At 42.1% G+C, this 16,927-nt stretch overlaps 1 protein-coding gene and 1 long non-coding RNA gene across 12 annotated transcripts in view; one reads left to right on the top strand and one right to left on the bottom strand.

Annotated features, from left to right (window-relative positions):
- The window catches only part of ITPR2 (inositol 1,4,5-trisphosphate receptor type 2), a 244,817-nt gene that overhangs the window by 114,118 nt on the left and 113,772 nt on the right, over positions 1-16,927 (bottom strand). For all 11 annotated transcript variants that reach the window (XM_068190738.1, XM_068190736.1, XM_068190731.1 and 8 more), the window contains 4 exons: positions 12,614-12,742; positions 11,910-12,030; positions 1,987-2,177; positions 591-733 (listed from right to left, as the gene is read on the bottom strand). In XM_068190738.1, coding sequence (XP_068046839.1) covers positions 591-733; positions 1,987-2,177; positions 11,910-12,030; positions 12,614-12,742 — 584 coding nt within the window. The remainder of the gene's footprint in view (positions 1-590; positions 734-1,986; positions 2,178-11,909; positions 12,031-12,613; positions 12,743-16,927) is intronic.
- On the top strand, positions 727-5,076 carry LOC137474291 (uncharacterized). The gene is made up of 3 exons (XR_010999277.1): positions 727-1,112; positions 2,873-3,024; positions 4,970-5,076. It is a non-coding gene; the product is annotated as an uncharacterized lncRNA (long non-coding RNA).

The raw sequence follows: 16,927 nt of genomic DNA, 5'->3' as shown, positions 1-16,927 counted from the left end.
GCATCTCACTTGAGGACTAATAAAAAATTTGCAAGACTCTATTCCAATGCACAGACTGCAAATAAAACATCTAATAATTCAAGACCAGATAGGGGTCCCAGTGAAATGTGTTTTCAAGGAGCTGTTGGCAGTTTAAAATAAAAATATCAATTTGCTGTACCAAAAAAAAAAAAAAATCCTACAAAAAACCCATGAGCCTTGAGCAGCCCACTGCTTCATTATGAATTCTTGAAAATTCTGCTACGGAAAATCTAAGTTTCTATTGTAGGTTTGGTGAAATGTAATAGCAAAGTAGCCTATTGAGAAAACAGAAGTAGGTTGAGCCTGCCACAATCTTAACAGGCCACTAAAATCCCATTTCTAGCAGGTAAGGCAAGCAGTCCCTCTCTCTCTGTGTTCTCCAAACAGCAAAACTGCTGTCTGGAAATATTAAATATGGATCAAAAGACCTCATTTACGCTTTCAGCAGTAAACTTGGTCACCTGCATGCTTAAGTCTCTGCTGAAAACCAGAGGTAAGTGCTGTTGAAAATGTTAAAACCCTGCCATCTTTCCCAAAGAAGCAAACAGGCCCCTCTGCACGCCACTTACTTGGACATGAAAGCGCCACATCGTATTCTGGCATCGCTGCCCTCGGGGAACAGGAGCTCTGGGCTGTGCAGCACATCAACCAGCACTGAGAACTCAGCCTGCATCATGGGCGTGAACTGCTGCTCCAAGGAGGACACCACGTCCTGGAGGAGACAGGAGAACATCCATAGCTGCAGGAGAACTACAACAATGTCGCTGTGGAGTCACAGTTTGGTGTGGTGCACTGCTTGGCCTAGTGTGATGCCCAGCTGCAAGGGCCCTGGGCAGCCCTGGTGGCTGTAAAGCCACCTCAAGCCTTTCTTCACACCACTCCTCACGCAGGACAAGGGGGAGAAGGTGCCCATTGTTACCCTCTTTCAAATTTCTCCTCTGCAGTCGTGCTCACAAAAACTGTGGCAACAGTTGGGATGATGGTGTGCTGTAAAAGCAATGCTCACCACACACAGTTAATGTGTCACCTCAGGTCTTGTGTCCTTGGTGTTTAGGGCCCCTCCATTTGTTTGGGCCCTGCTGTTTTCTCAGGTCATAAACCCCTGATGCGGTTTAGACTCTACATGCACAAGGTGATTTCCATCTCATAGCAATCTCCAGTGACACAAACGTGACTTAAAACCCCCAGTATCTCCTCTGCAGCCAGAATAGGACATGTGGCCATAAAAAAGCAGAATGGAGATGCTGCTCTGTGGAGAACTTTGAGGAGAACACAACTTGAATACTGTGTGCCATTTTGGGCACCACAATGTAAGTGTCCAGAGGAGGGACATGGAGATGGTGAAGGGACTGGAGGTGAAGCTACATAAGGAGCAACTGAGGCACTTGGTATGTTCAGCTGGAGAAGAGCAAACTGAGGTCAGAGCTCACAGCAGTTCTGCAGCCTCCTCGCGAGGGGAAGAGGAAGGGCAGGTCCTGATCTCTGCTCCGTGTGACCAGGGACAGGACCCAGGGCACGGCTGGAGCTGTGTCAGGGGAGGGTTAGGGTGGATATCAGAAAAGGTTCTTCCCCCAGAGGGTGCTGGGGCACTGAACAGGCTCCCCAGGGAATGGTCACAGCCCCAAGGCTGCCAGAGCTCCAGGAGCGTTTGGACAACAACTTCAGGCACAGGGTGGGATTGTTGGGGATTGTCCTGTGCAAGGCCAAGGGCTGGACTCGATGATCCTTGTAGGACCCTTCCAGCTCAGCTCATTCTGTGATACCTCCTACCCCTCTCTGACTTCTGTAGGAGCCAAGTACTGATCTTGAAGAGCTGAGCCTTCTGCTGCCCCCACACAGAAGTGCAGTGGCTCCTCTCATCCAGCACTAAAAATGCACTGGGCCTGTCTCTGGTGTTTTCCACATCTGGCACACGTGAGATAACTGCAATCCCACTGCTGCCCAAGCCACTTGCTATTTCTGTACCTGTAGTTTCTCTATGATATTCCTGTAATCCCAGGCAGGCCCGCCAAGAGCTTCTTTGAAGCGAGGTCCACTGCGGGCTGACATCCTCCAGCCCATGGCTGCCCTCTGCACCATGTTGGAGTGACTCTTCATGAACAAGGTGTTCACCTGGCTGTCCAAATCCACTGGAATTGCAATCCCACGGTTCTTTGCTTTAATAGGAAGGAAAAACCCAAGACATTTAGAGTGGCAAAACCCAGAAAATCTTATAGAGATCATGGCATGCAGCAGCCTGATCTCGTTGAAGTTAAGGGGCAGGGTGATATCACTTCAACAGGTTTTAAAAATAAGGATCCTAAAAATAAGAACCCTTAAAATTAAGCATACCTAAGTGGTAGAAATCAGCCATAATCTAGTTAAAGAAAGCAAGCTGTACTATTTTAAATGAGAATAATTTCCAGTATATATTTTCACAGACACAGATATTTTTTTAAACAGAATAATTTTTCTACTAACTTGAAAAAAATCCAGAGATATTAATAAGAGTAACAAAAGGAGCACGTGTTATTTCAACAGTTAGTTTTACTCTATTCAGAAGCAAATTCTGAAATTTTTCTTTCTAGTGGACATATGCACATTTATCCAATTTTCCCAAGTACTCTCTGTTGCTTTATTGTATATTTCTATTGTGAAGACCTTGAGGAACCAAGTGCATACAAATTAAATTTGAAAAAGACTGTCTCCTCTTCTCTCTGGGTTTCCTGTACTGCTAGAGTTGCTAAACCCTGGATTCATGGATGGTGCCTGGATGCCACTGCAATATGCAGTAGTTAATAAGCATCTGATATTCTGATAGTTTAAAAATTTTGATCAATAGCTAAAAATTGCAAATTTTTTTTCTTTTTAGACTTTAGATGCAAGAAATGACAATAGAGAGATTATCAGAATAAAAAATATGAGAAGAGACTTGAAGGAATTCTTGCAGGGTATGCACTATTAAACTACTATTGCATCCTGAACTGTTGTTTGAAAAGGAAGTTTGAAAGGCAATGTTAGAAGGTATCTGCCCTCTCCCCCAGTAAAAAACTCTGTGTTAGCTGCTGCTTGCCATCCCACTGGAGATCAGAGTGACACTGTTCTCTGGCTCAGCATGAGGAGTCTGAAACTCAACCAATAAACAAAAGTTTGCCCCGTCCCTGGAAGTGTTTCAAGCCAGGCTGGATGGGGCTCTGGGGGATAGTGGAAGGTGTCCCTGCCTGTGGCAGGGGGTGGAGCTGGATGCTGTTTAAGGTCCTTTTCAAACCAAACCATTCTGTGAGTCTGTGATCAATATCTCCAAAAGTTCAGGTCATGTTCCAGTGATTAGGCTCTGTATTCCATGTCATTTCGCTTAACTGCTGTGGCACCGCTTATGTTTAATAAAAACTTAAAAAGTAAAATGGAGCAGTTCTAATCCATGTGTAATAATGGATAATAAAAAGTAATTTTTCAGTTTTCCTTATTGAAACAAGTTGAATTTTAAAAAGCAATTAGCCCAAATTGCAGTTCTACACAATGTTTCTGAGGCATTTCCCCACTATTCCTCACTAACACACTTCCCACAGTGGAGGAGGGCATAAAAATATTCCACCTCTTCCTCCCAGCTCTAAAATATATCCAGCTTTATGTCCTGAACCTGTGAAGTCAGCAGATGCCCTTCTGTCCCAAGCAGCCCATGCCTCCAGCCCCACGGGAGGACGTGCAGGCAGAGGCACCACACAGTTCTGATGAATGAAGGCTGCAGTGCTGCCAAGCACAGTGAGTCACAGATCCCAGGCACAAACTTTCTCTTCCCCTCAGGACTAGATTGAAACGACAGCTTTTATTATAAACCTAAATCTAGCTGTGACACCTCAACCCCCAGCCTCAGAGATTGTGGCAAGGGCACTCTGTCATGAGGACTCTCTTCCCTTTAATGGATCCCACAGGTTCAGGGCACCCTCCTCTCTTCCCACTGCAACAAGGTTGGGTCCTGATGCAGGACTGGGGCTTCCCCCATGGATCAGGCTGTTCCATTGGGGTGGAAGAGAATTCTCTAATTCCATTTCTGGTAGGTGCTTTCTTTTAAATAGTTGGCCACAGGGAATTGAAAAAAAAAATAGGTTAAGCTGGGAAGACACAAATTGACTTTTCCTTTCCACTCTCCATTTGTTTTGAAGGCAAGTTCCTGATTAACATGTTGAAAATGCCATGTATGGCTGGCCATTATTTCTAATGATTGTTTTACCATATAATTCAACTGGGCTGTTTTTCAAAACACATTTGCCCTGTTGCTGCCTACTTTACTAGAGAAGTCCATTAAAGTTCTGCCAGTGTGGGTAGGGTGCTGCAGCCTATTAATCCAATTTATTGTGTCCCAGTGTCAATCACTGGAATGCTACTGGACAATGCTCACTTCTCAATTAAGTGGAATGTATGCAGAATCCTGATATATCGAAGAATAAATTTAGCAATGGGGAGCACACTGTTCAGAGGAAAACCCAGACTTCTGCAGTCCTAGAGATGCCATTTGAAGTTAACAACTTCCATCAGTGTCTGAGGAGCAGTCAAGGACTATGATTGTTCAAAGAGTTGGAGCTAATTAAAACTATCACAAAGAAAACCAGAGAGAGAAAAAAAATACTCCTTTGTTTTGAGCAGTTCTTACATGTATAATTCCATTTGTAATTAAGATTTGTATTGGTTGTCAAAGGGCACTGTTGAAGTCTAAGCTATAAACAAAGACTTTGTCTTCTTATTTCTTTTCAGCTTGTAGAAAGTTTATCTTTCATTTGTTTCACATTTCATTATTTAAAACAACATGAAACATATTTTTACATTTTGGAAAGCTGATGAACAAATGTGAACATAAATATTTATTTTTAATTTAGGTGTTGTAGGCTGCTTTCCTCTTCAAAATGTGTCAATCTCCCTTAAAGTATCAACATCAAATATTTAAAAGCATGTTTATTTTTGTTCCACTTAGAAATACTTTTGGACAGCACTCAAACTTGCAAAGTATGGTTAGAGCTGGTAGACAAAGAAGCCAAGAGGGGGTAAAATTCTGTCTTTCATCTGGTGAACTTGGGAAAAGCTATGTGGCTGTCTGTACATAAGTATGATCCTTGTGGGTCCCTTCCAGCTCAGAATATTGTGTGATTCTGTGATGTCTTCAGCACAGGTAAATTCTGCCCTGCAGTGGAGGGCACGTCCCAGGCTTATACAGTGCCCATTTCCCACCTAGGGCACTGTGCACGGGGCTAATTACATCCTCAATACACAACACCATTTTGCCAGTGTCAGAGGAGATGGAATTTCTAGGAAATCCTTTAAACTACTAACTCTCCATCTGCTGCTCCCAATTATCTCTCAGCAAGAGAGCCAAGAGGAGCCAAGACAAGCGAGCAAACACAACCCAGGGCAGTGGTAAGAAACGCAGCGCCGTGAATTCAGCCAGGTCTCAGCAAAATGCCCTGCCCCGTGCTGGATGGGTCTGTGGGCATCCAGTGATCAGCAGCTTTCCTCCCCCTTACTGCTTACACAATGAAATAGTACTCGAAGACTCAAAAGAAAAGGGCACCAGGAATGCCAAGAATCAAGCGGGTAAAAATCAAGGCACTCCTGACAAGCAAGCTCCAGCGAAGTCCCAGGAGCACAGTCCAGCTGCTCCCAGAGAGGATGAAATGGGCCCAGGTGTTATTTTGTTAAATTACCTGCATGCAGTTCTCTTCACAGGAGCACAGCAATTGGACCTATTTCAGGAATGCCTCCTGAAGTACTGTCCTTTCATTATGCTGCTGCCTGTGTCTAAGGACCAATTTAGTCCTAAGGATTTCCAGGAAGTGGCCCTTGCCTGTAATTTTCCTTGGATGCTCATTCTTCAGAATAATCTACCTTGCCATAAGGAACCTCGCCGTTCTCGCTATTTCCACCTACACCTAATTTCAAATGCCACTCCATTAGCTTTTGCAGTAGATACAGAACACACCAGTGTGCGGTGGCTTCACAGCTAATTAACCCTGAAGCATCCCTGGTGTGGGTTTTCAGGGGGACATGCAGGCATTTGGTCCCTAAGAGCCCCTTGAGGAGGAGTGTGCTGGGCAGTCTGGGTCAGGAAGAAGCCCCAGCTGTACCTGGCTGTGAATCCTTTGCTGTGCTCCCAGTTTACACCCCCTGGTAGTCACAGACAGCTCTGTCATGTTCTCCCACACTTCCCAGTTGTCACGTAACAGAGTGATGCATATTTAGTTCAATTAATTTTGTTCCATAAATCAGTCCCTCCAGCTCCTTAATCATTTACTGACTGCTTAACAAATGCATTTGGATGGAGAGACACTAATGCTAGCGACAGCAAGACTTTTTAAGGGAAATAAAAGCTTTGTGTAGACAAGACACAAACCTGCCAATCTTGTACCCTTCACTCGGATGCTTTTTTCCAACAGAAAATCTATGCTAAAATATTTATCAGCCTGTAAAAAGATCATCATTGAATTTTTCTTGCAATTAGGGAAACACAAACAGTTAAAATAGAATAAAATATGTGCTTCATCTGAAAGGTATTCTTCTTGCTGTCAAAAAAGTAACAACAGGATAATTATTTTATTTGAACTAAAAATTGAAAATGAAGGTCTAGCTTTTTATAAAATGGAAAAAAGATTTTAAAATTCAAATGGGAAGTGAAATAAACGTATTTTCAGGACTGAAAAAATGTTATATGAACATTCATCTATATGGACATAAAAATACACATAATAATTTCAAAGATGCAACAAAATGTGACCTAGATTTTTTGTTTAATATTTCCTCTTTGTAATTTGTCAGGGAAAAGTAAAGGGTTTTAGAGGGCATAAAAACATGGTCAAGAAGAACCAGAGGAGAGGTTTTTTTGGATTCTGTACAAGGAGGTATTGGTGACTTTAAATTAGGGAATAAATACTCAACTAGAAAGGACTTCAGTACACCTTCAGACCATCTGCTCTCTGTTACGGACAACCCATGCTCTTTAATATCTTTGGAAAAATTTATTGAGCCCCATTTAAAATGATGGCAGCTTATCTGCCATTCCTCCTCCCTCCGCTTTCTCTCAGCCCACTGACCAAGGACATCCTTCCAAAGTGGGTTCTAATCCTCTGATTTACAATCTAAATTTATTTAGGTTATTTACAACCTAGTGTAATTTATGTCCAGTTGGTTTTGGGCCAGCACTGTCCTTCAGCTTAAACGTCTCTGTGAGTATTTATCGTCTTAAGTACATTTAAAGAGCAACAACACAGGTCTGTGTTTTGCTAAGCAAAACATGGTGGGGGGGGGGGGTCTGAATTCCCTTCCTGTAACACAGTTCTCCTTTCCCCTGACCACCCCAGCAGGGCTTCCTCTGTACCTGTGGAACTCTGTTCCAGCTTTGAACTTAGGAAATAGCAATTTTACAGGGCTCACCTCAAATTTGGTAGGATGGAAACAAGAATTCTCCTCTTGCTTCTCCTGCACAACATCCTAGAACATAACTGATAGTGACTAATGTAATTTGGCTTGCTAACAGATTTTTTTTTAAAGGGTCTGCCAAGAGACATAGTGTAACAAAATGCAGGTTCCTATCTGGCACTGTTTACTCATCTGGGAAATTCCAATTATTTCCTTATTGGTGGTCACAGCACAGTCCCAGACAGACCATATCCTTGGGACAAACACAGTACCAGAGGAATGATTCAATTTTTTAAAACATAATGGAGAAAACTAATGGATGCTACAGAGACAAGAGTGTAAGACAACTGAATTTACCCTTGTAACAGAAAACTGATGCTCAGAGGTGAAGATACAAGAATTGCTTCCTTAATTAAGAAGCAAAGACAGTTCTTTGCATGGGTCTTGAAGGATTGGTTGGGAAAGACTCTACCTCAATACTATTTAGGATATGTAATTTAAGATATATAAGCTTTGGTTATGAGGAGAGGCGATATTCCCCAATCTTTAGAGAAGGATAGTAGCTGATTTAAAATGCAGACTTTGAGACTGGCCTCCACCCTTCTCAACCTTGCAAAGATCATAAAATGCATGAACTGAAAGTCCTTTGATAATGAATTCATTTGAAATAAATTAAATGACTGGATGTCTTATTTCCTCTGTTTTCACAAAGGTCTGGATATTTTTCAGTTGTTGCTATTTTACCAGAGATGGGAGCTGTTTTTGATTTTTTGGACTGTGTTTTCAAGCAAAAGCTCAGTCCTGTGTAATAAAAGAGAAAAGGCCAAAGTGATATATGTATGTGTTCATTCTCACCAGTGTGATAACCTGCTTCAGAAATCCATGTGAACAAGCCACACACACACACACATATATATATATATATGTATGTATATATACATATATATGTAATTTCACAAGTTCTTCTATTCATGCCAAGAAGCCAAATGTTTCCTGGGCAATAGAAACCTGGTGCACATTGGTATCTGTGTTCCAAACCTCTTGGAGCCACAGAGGAATCTGCTGAAGAAGAGGAGCAAGCCTCTATGCTTCCTGCTGAACTGGAGGCAGGAAGGTGCTTGGAGACAAAGCAGAAAGTGAGGCTTGAAAAGCTTATGCAGTTTTTCCCTGGTGGTAAAGTGCAGTTGAAGTACCAGGGTTATAAAAAATAAGCTTCTGCAAGACATCCTTTTGTTGACCTAGAAGGTAATGCACATCCTTACAGTGCTCATCAGAAAGCAGATGTAATGATCTTAAGTTCTTGAGGCAGTGCTTGCATCCACCTGCCAGCAACAAACCAGGAAGCACTGAGCAGAGTGTACGTTGCTTAAACTTGCTCTGAAGTGTGTCATTTTAAAAGTGTGTCATTATATGGATCTTTGATATCTTGGGAGGAAATCTGTGTATGATCTTTCTTTCTTCCCCCTGAGATTCATTTGTAAATCCAAGGCAATGATACAAACAAAAAAAAAAAAAAAACAAAAACAAACAAACAAAAAAAATTAATGTTTGTTCTTTCAGATCTATACTCCACTTATTTTCCCTCAGAAGTCTTTGGTCCCTGCTGTAAATCTGTCCAATACTCCATCTCTCTGATATAGGCAAAATCTTTTTAGAGGTTTTTTTAAAGCCTTGCTGTGAAACACAAAGGCCCTAACATTAAAGTTGTTAGATTCTAAGGTCAGAAGAGGGGGAAAAGGGTCCACATATGCAGCCAGCAAAAGAGGCACAAGAAGGTTGCTATGTTTGTAGTATGGAAGATGCCTCTGGCTTCTCAAAGTGAAGCATCATTTTGGGCAGAGGAACACCCGACAGAGAAAGGCACCAGGCACCCACTGCAATCACAGAAGAGCCTTGGCTGTAAAAGTTTCTGGTGTCCCCAGCTGGGGCAGTTTTTCCAAATATTTCCACGGAGAAGAACAGGCCTCCATTAACCCAGGCAAACCACAACAACATGTTTGTCACCATGCCTAAAAACACCAAGTACCATCCGCAGTTAAAATCTCTGCTGGCCAGGCAAATTTTGCACAGGGATGTTTGTTAAAAAGTCTGCTTCCACTTGTTCTCCAGCTAGCTTGCTCTTTGGGGAAATCCCCCTCACCTCTTGCCTTACTCTTCCCTTCTGCACTGTCAAAATAAAACACTCAATAAAAACGTGGCGGTTGTCTGACACGACACAATTTCACCATGCTGACTATTGCTATTAGTGATGAATCCCTGAACAGTTGTTAGGCTATGGGCAAGGAAATCAGCAATGCTGTGTGCTTGCAGGGAGCTGCTCTGAGGCCGCCAGCCCATGGCACCCCAGGGGTTCCCAGCCTGGCAGTTCTGCTGCTGCTGCAGGGAAGTCCCAGAGGAGGACACGGATTGATGCCCTTCACTGGCAGCTCAGCTCCGCTCTGCCACGCCTGAGAGTGTCCAAGGCATGGCTGGGGGCCCATGGGTGGGAAGTCAGAGAAGCAAGAAGGAGCCTGGGCCCATAGGACAGCACAAGAGCTTACTTAAAAAAAAAAATCCCAAAACAAATCAACTCTAAACCATCTCCAGAAAAAAAAAAAGAAAATAGAGTGAAAGAAAGGACTGTAGTGGAGGTAGAAATTGAGTTCCACAAATAGGGAACAAAGTCACATATCTGAAGCAAACTCCAGACATCAGCCGTCCCTGGAGCCCCCAGGAACAAGAGGCACACAGAGCACTGCTCACCAAAGCCCACCAGCCCTTTCATGTCCTGGCACACCAGGCATGAAGCTGGATCTGCCATCCCCTTAGGGTGACCCGTGGTTTCCCTCTCAAGCTGCTGTGGGGAGAAGTTCAGCTTGGCTGTCTCAACAGGGCAGATTCATAGAATAATTTAGGTTGGAAAAGACGTTCAAGATAGAGTCCAACAGTAACCTAATAGTGCCATATCCACCACTACACCAAGTCTTTAAGTGCCACATCTACACATCTTTTAAGTACCTCCTGGGTATGATGACTCAACCAATTTCCAGGGCAGCCTGTGTCCCAGTGCTTGACAACCCTTTCTGTGAAGAAATTTTTCCTAACACCCAACCTAAACCTCCCCTGGTGCAACCTGAGGTCTTTTCTTCTTGTCCTAGCACATGCTCCTTTGGAGAAGAGAAAGCCCACAGTGAGAGCCTGGCCTGACTCATCCAGCAATCAGCAGAGTTCTGCATTGCTGGAATTTGCTGGGAATTTTTCATGCTAGAATCAGCTGTGTGCTTGTGGGCACGTAGCCAAATGGAAAATAAACCCACACTCAGATGTCTCCAAACAGCCTCATCTTGATGAGATAACACAACGACCTCTCTGAGCTAGAATTTGATTTTAGATGCAGCTCTACAGAAATGAAGACACTGAGCTGTCTATAAGCACACAGAGGGCATGATTGGTCTCAAGCCTACTCTGAACCTGCCCTATTTCTCCCCCTTTCCCCAGACTCCCAGAGGAAGTAATTTATTGATGACCGTTTCCAGAAATGCCAGAAAAGAGCAAGGGGATAAGTGTTAAACACACAAACAAGAATTTGTAGAGATGGAGCTTTATGTGAGATTGTAGTAGCTATAGCATAAAGGAAATAAAATGTCTTCCGTTTCCAAAGTTCCTTTGCCAGATGGATCCATAATTAAATCATCTGCACAGCAAATAAAACAATTGAAGGTTGCTAAATTTTAGGTAACTGTTTATTCACATCCACACAGAAAGTTGATGAGATGTTTTGGCTAAAATGTTAAATGATAATTCTGTAAAGCTATTCCAAGAATCTAAATTTAGAGTAGATTGTTAGAGTGCTGCAGGTGGCTGTGGGACCTTCTTATATTGTTTTATCATTACTTATTAATACTTTTTAATAAATGTATCAACAACAGAATTTAGCCAGCTTCTATGTATCTCTGCCTCTACTCAGCTTTCATTCAAACCGAGCAGAAACTTATCTTGTAAGCAACCAGCACCACTGACTTTTGGAAACTACATTGAATAATCCTTTATTCTGTCATGGCAGAAGACTTTAAAGTCATATTTACAGAAATTTAATTTAATTAACTTTTTCAAGTCCTAGCTATGTTCTGGTGAAGAATATGTTTTTTAATGTAGGATAAGAAGTTTTAAAAAATGTATTTTAACAGGGATGCTTTTGCTTATGCTGTGATTTAATAGCATAACTTGCTTGATATTAAAAAGTTAAAATCACCAAGCGTTTCAACCATCAAATTAAAATTGGTGGCTGGAAGCTCAATCAGCACTAGCTTAGCAAGCTCATCCCTCTGCCCTACCAGTTTCACCCTGACAACCCAATTTGATGGGGCAGGTTTGAATGGGTTATAAAAGAAGGAAGAATTTACCCTCAGAAAGTGGGATTTCTGAATTCACTACTGACACAATTTCAGAATGGTAAAGTCAAATTAAAAACTGTTAAACTTCAACTCTGATCTTTAAACACAAAGAGCAATAATCAAAGCACCTACCCACTTCAGCCAAAGTCTTGATACAGGATTCCACTGAGGCTTTCTGTGTTGGGTTTGGCCAGGTACAGTTGTAAATTCTAAAAGCAGACTGCAGCAGCTGAATAAAAACAGGCTGGTGTGTCTGAAAACAAAAACAAACACAGATTTTTACCCTTAAGGATCTCCTCACAGCTGCCCTAGGGTTTGACACAACGTAAACCAAGGAGGTTTTAGCTTGTAGACTCAACTTATAGCTCCATTAAATTCTCTTTGATCTTTAGGTCTGGCAGAAGCAGAAATCAATGCTGCACCTCTAAAAAGGCCAAATCATGCAATTTTTCCTCAGATTGCCTCTGATATCAAGCAAACACAGTACACACTATAAGGACAGAGGAGTTTTTCCCATTCTCAGGTGTGTGTCCCTTCTGTCACAGGACACAGCATCTCCCTCACACAAAGATTTTTCTGCATGGATATTCCCTCCAATGAATTCACAAGAGCCAGAAGTAACTCTGACCACATTGAGCTGTCTTACTGGTTCAAGATGCAAGTGACTAAAATTAAGAATTAAGTGTTTTAAAGAGGGATTAGGCTGGTAGTCAGTGGCGTGAGAGGGGACAGAGAAATTAAAGGAGGATGAAAAGAGACAGCATTCCTATGCAGGTAGCAGAAGGTATCTCATTAATGGTCTGAATAACTGATTTGTCTGTGTCTCTTCTCCTTACCTGGAGGCTGGTGCTGTTATCTGAAAATGGTGAATTGAAGAAGCCACTCACAATGCTCATGACAGGCTCAGTGACATATTTCTCCAGAGACGTGTCTGCGTGTTTACGATCTGTGGTTGTGTTACAAACCTGCAGGGAAGGAGGAGGAAACAATGAGACTTAGTTCTCCCCAATAAGCAAGCTTCATTATTTTGTATTTATTACAACACATCTGATAGTTCTTCTTAAAGTAAAAACAAAAGATTTTGATATAGTATCTATCAGAGAGAACTATGTTAGAATTGAAGCTGGATTTGTTATAGCTTATCTTTCTTCTCAGAGGTCCAGCCTTCTCTTCTGAACTAGTTCTTTCTGGCTGCCTGCCTCTTCTTTCCCATACCATGAAGAAAAGAGCCCCCTAAATCAGCACACTGCATGCCACTTACACATTCAGACAGATTCAAGAAGAAAATGGACCTTTCCTCCCATTGCAGGGCTGGTTGGAAGATGCTTCAGAGACAGATGAGACATAAACAACTCAGGTTAGAAAGATTTCATACAACATTTAGCTTCTCTCAACAATTAATCACCACAACTAGGTGGAAAAGGTGGAGCTCATTTGCAGGAAAAATGTTTAAAATGAGGGAAGGGAAACAGCATGCTCAATACCAACAGGCTTTAGGATGGTACTGGAAGAGAGGCAGCATTTCTCTGGGAAGCCACATGGGGAAAATACAGAAGCCAAGCTAAAACAATGAAAGAAGGGAATGGATGATACCAGGACAGCTCTGGAGCACAGAAGGATGATTGAATGGTGGGAAGGGAGTGAAAATATTTGTACAAAAGGTTCCTGAAGACTCCCTTTGGTACAACACTTAAAGTTTGTTGCTGCGTAAAGATGTCACACTTAAAGAAAGGGAAAAATTACTGGTGTGGATTATATCCTTCAGTATTTCCTTTATTTCTCTTCAACACTTTTGAACATCTATACAGAGTTATGTTGACTTTGTATGTGTCAGTGTACAAAGTACTGAAAGGAGTCTACAGAGAGCCAAAACCAGTGAGAATGGCAAGACTGGACAAATAAGTAGTACAGACTGTAGTCATACTACCTCTTCAACAGCCTTTAAATATGCAGCTGTAGTCATGTTTAACAAGAAATGAAGACAGAGTTGTTTTCTCTTTCACCTACGCAAGCCAGAGATGACTGCAATGTTCTAGGGAATCTATGCAAAAACAGAATTTATTTTGTATACAAAAACTCCAGGGATAGCCTTTTCATTGCCATCTGTGCATTTAACACATAACCCCAAACCTGAGTGGCACACACTTACCATTACATCCCTTCAGGGATGGGGAGTCCAGAGAAGCTGTTTGAATTACTTACAGTCACAGGAAAAAGTTAGTGACAGAAGCAGAGAGATAATCCACAGCACCTGATCTCACACAGGGCAAAGATTCTCTCTAATTACACACTGCCACTGTCACTACAAGACAGCAATTTCACCAGGAATGTTTTAAGGAAGTTTACTGACATGACATCCAAAAGCACCTGTGTTCAGGGTATGATAGAGCTCAGGGGAACACAGAAGCACCTTGGGTCGAGCACACAAACATTGTCATGCAGTAGGCAGAGGAATAACCAAAGATAACTTCAGACCTCGACAAATGAGGCATCTTGAGGAGTTTGCTTGTCTGCTTATCTAAAATGTGTCAGATAAATCAGTCATGCCTCCACAGAGTGCTTTTTTTATCACCCCAGGAAAGATTTTGGTCAGAGAAGCAACGGTGTCTAAAATGAAACAGCAAAGTCATCAGCCCTTCTGTTTTGGGAAAAGTGTGACACCACCACCTCCCCCAGTCCTCATGAAGGTAAATGATTCAGTTAATAATCAAAACTTGTTTATTTTAAAACTTTTTTTTTTTTTTTTAAGAGACCATAGAACTAAAAATCTCTGTAAGTTCTTTTGCTTTTAATTAATCTGCATGTCAATTTTGGCTGGAACCAGTAGCTCTGAGATCAGCACTTGCAATCCCTACAGGAAGATAGGGAGCCGTGCAGTGTTAGCACAGTGAATGCAGAAATCACCAAAAGTAAATTCCAGAACACTTTTAAGCTTTCCCCTTCAGCTGCCTGAAAAGCAGAACCATAGGGAGGAATGCCACTCTGCTCAAACACTGGTCTGAAAAATTCCCAGCACAGAAGGAATTTGGAAGTCCTCTCATTTGTTCTTATCCCTCTGCCCTTTGGGAACTGAAAGATCTTCCTCCGTGGAAGAAAAAACCAAAAACCTGAAATGCATGGAATGGAGATGAGGATTGAGAAAGCAGTGTTTAAAAACCCCTTAAGAGGCTTTGGGACCAAACCTCACATGAATAATACTTCAAAAATTCTGCAGAGAAAGCCAGGATGACTTTACAGCTGTCAGATCCCCGACTCTTGTCTTTAATCCTTCTCAGACTACAGCTGCTGACTTACACAGGCTGGGCCACACACAGGAAAGGGAAGCCTTTCCTTCAGCAGCACCCACTTTGCTCAGCACAAGGCTGTAAGTCACACCCAGCAGAAAGTAGGTTGGCAGAAGCTGCAGAAGCAGGGTGTCTTTGAAAGCGCGACAGCTTTTGGCAAACCCAGTTTATACACGGATCCGCCTCGTGCCTGCTTTGCAATGTATCATGTTGTTGAAAGGAAAATGACAGCTGGGGACTAAATATTTCCTTCTTCAATCCAGAAACAGATTTTAAAAATCAGTTACTCTTTTTTTTTTTTTTTTAATATATATCTAAAACAGAAGGAATCCAACCTGAGGATAACACTGCCGTCTTTCACCTTGGTGCTCTCCGATAACAGACTCAAAGCTCACAAACTCACCCACTGACAGGCATTTGTAGCAGCTAAAAGAAAAGCATTTCCCCTTCCCCCATGCAAAAGCATCCCTTTTAGCTCACTGGAACACAGAGGATCAAAGGGCTCTTTTTCTAAATGCTTTGAAAGCTATTGTAACATCTTTCATGAGGCTGACAGCATTCTAACTGTCCTGATAGCTAGAGAACGCTGATGTATTTATAACACTTGTGCTCTGTCAGGGCCCCAGAGCACCAAATCTGAACAAATACACTCCATAACCTGGAAAATACAGCTATCCATGGCTGAAGAGCAGGACAGGCCAGAACAATTCTGACACGCTTGCAAGAGAGCAGAATAAACCTGCATTTTGCCAGCAGCACCCACACAGAAAATGCACCATTTTCCCTCTTCACCTCTGAAGACCTAGGGTCTAATTTCTCTTAGGAGAGGGGTGTGTGAAAACAAGCTCGGTGGTCACCAGCATCAGGCCAAGCCTCCAGCATTTATCACAGTGCAGTCTGTCTCCAGGCTCATGTGAGGAAACCTGTACAGAGCCTTCTTTCTACTTGTCTGCTTCTAGCCCAGGGGCACAGAAAATTGGCCACGTTCAAGGGCTGGGGAGGAGGGGATAGTCTGTTTGGATAGTCAGGGTCAGGACATGTCAGGAAAGGGCAGCCCAGAAAGGGAATTAAATAGAAGAGAATACTTCTTGAGATAAAACCAGTAAGGTTAAAAGTCAGAACGCTCTTCCAAGGATGTTTCTCATCTTAATTTTCAACCCAGGTTGTTTTTATCTGGGAGGGCTTTCACTGTGTAACACAGCCACAGAGAAAAAGCAGCAAGAAAACAGCGTTTGTAGAGGACTAATTGCTACTGAAAATGGCTACCACCAAAACAAGAGAGCACAAACATCCCTGCCTTAACCTGCTCCCAGAAAATATAAAGGTTTAAAAAAAAATACACCAGAACAAAATCAAAACAAAACAAACCCCCCACACAAAAAACAAAACAAAACAAACAAAACAAAAAAAAAAAAAAAAAAAAACAAAACCAAAAACAAACAAACCCAAAAAAAACCCCAACATGTATAAGGTTTCTGTTTCACAGATAAACTGACCAGGTCCCAGTAACTATTGTACGGCATAAGTTTTTGCATTCCTTCTTCTTTTAACCAAAATTCATTCTATTTTCTCCTAATAGGTCTCACAGGAATTATTTTGTAGCACACCATTACTTTGGGGTCATTGTCTGCTGCAGGACCAAACTGAGATTCTTTAGCTTTTCTCTTAATTTCAATGAAATTATGAATGCAAGGAGTGAGAACTTAAGCATTATAAAATCTAATGGATCATGGACTGGGAAAAACCCAAAAACTCATGTATTGTAAATGCAGGTGAAGCCGGTGGGAAGAAGTGATGATGTCTGACTCCAGTTCAGAAGGCTGAATGATTTCTTTATTATAACCATACTACAATACATTAACATAC

The sequence above is a fragment of the Anomalospiza imberbis genome, chromosome 5, assembly GCF_031753505.1.
Source record: "Anomalospiza imberbis isolate Cuckoo-Finch-1a 21T00152 chromosome 5, ASM3175350v1, whole genome shotgun sequence".
NCBI lineage: Eukaryota > Metazoa > Chordata > Aves > Passeriformes > Viduidae > Anomalospiza > Anomalospiza imberbis.
Note: the sequence above shows the minus strand (reverse complement) of the source record. Positions and strands in the feature narration are given on the sequence as shown.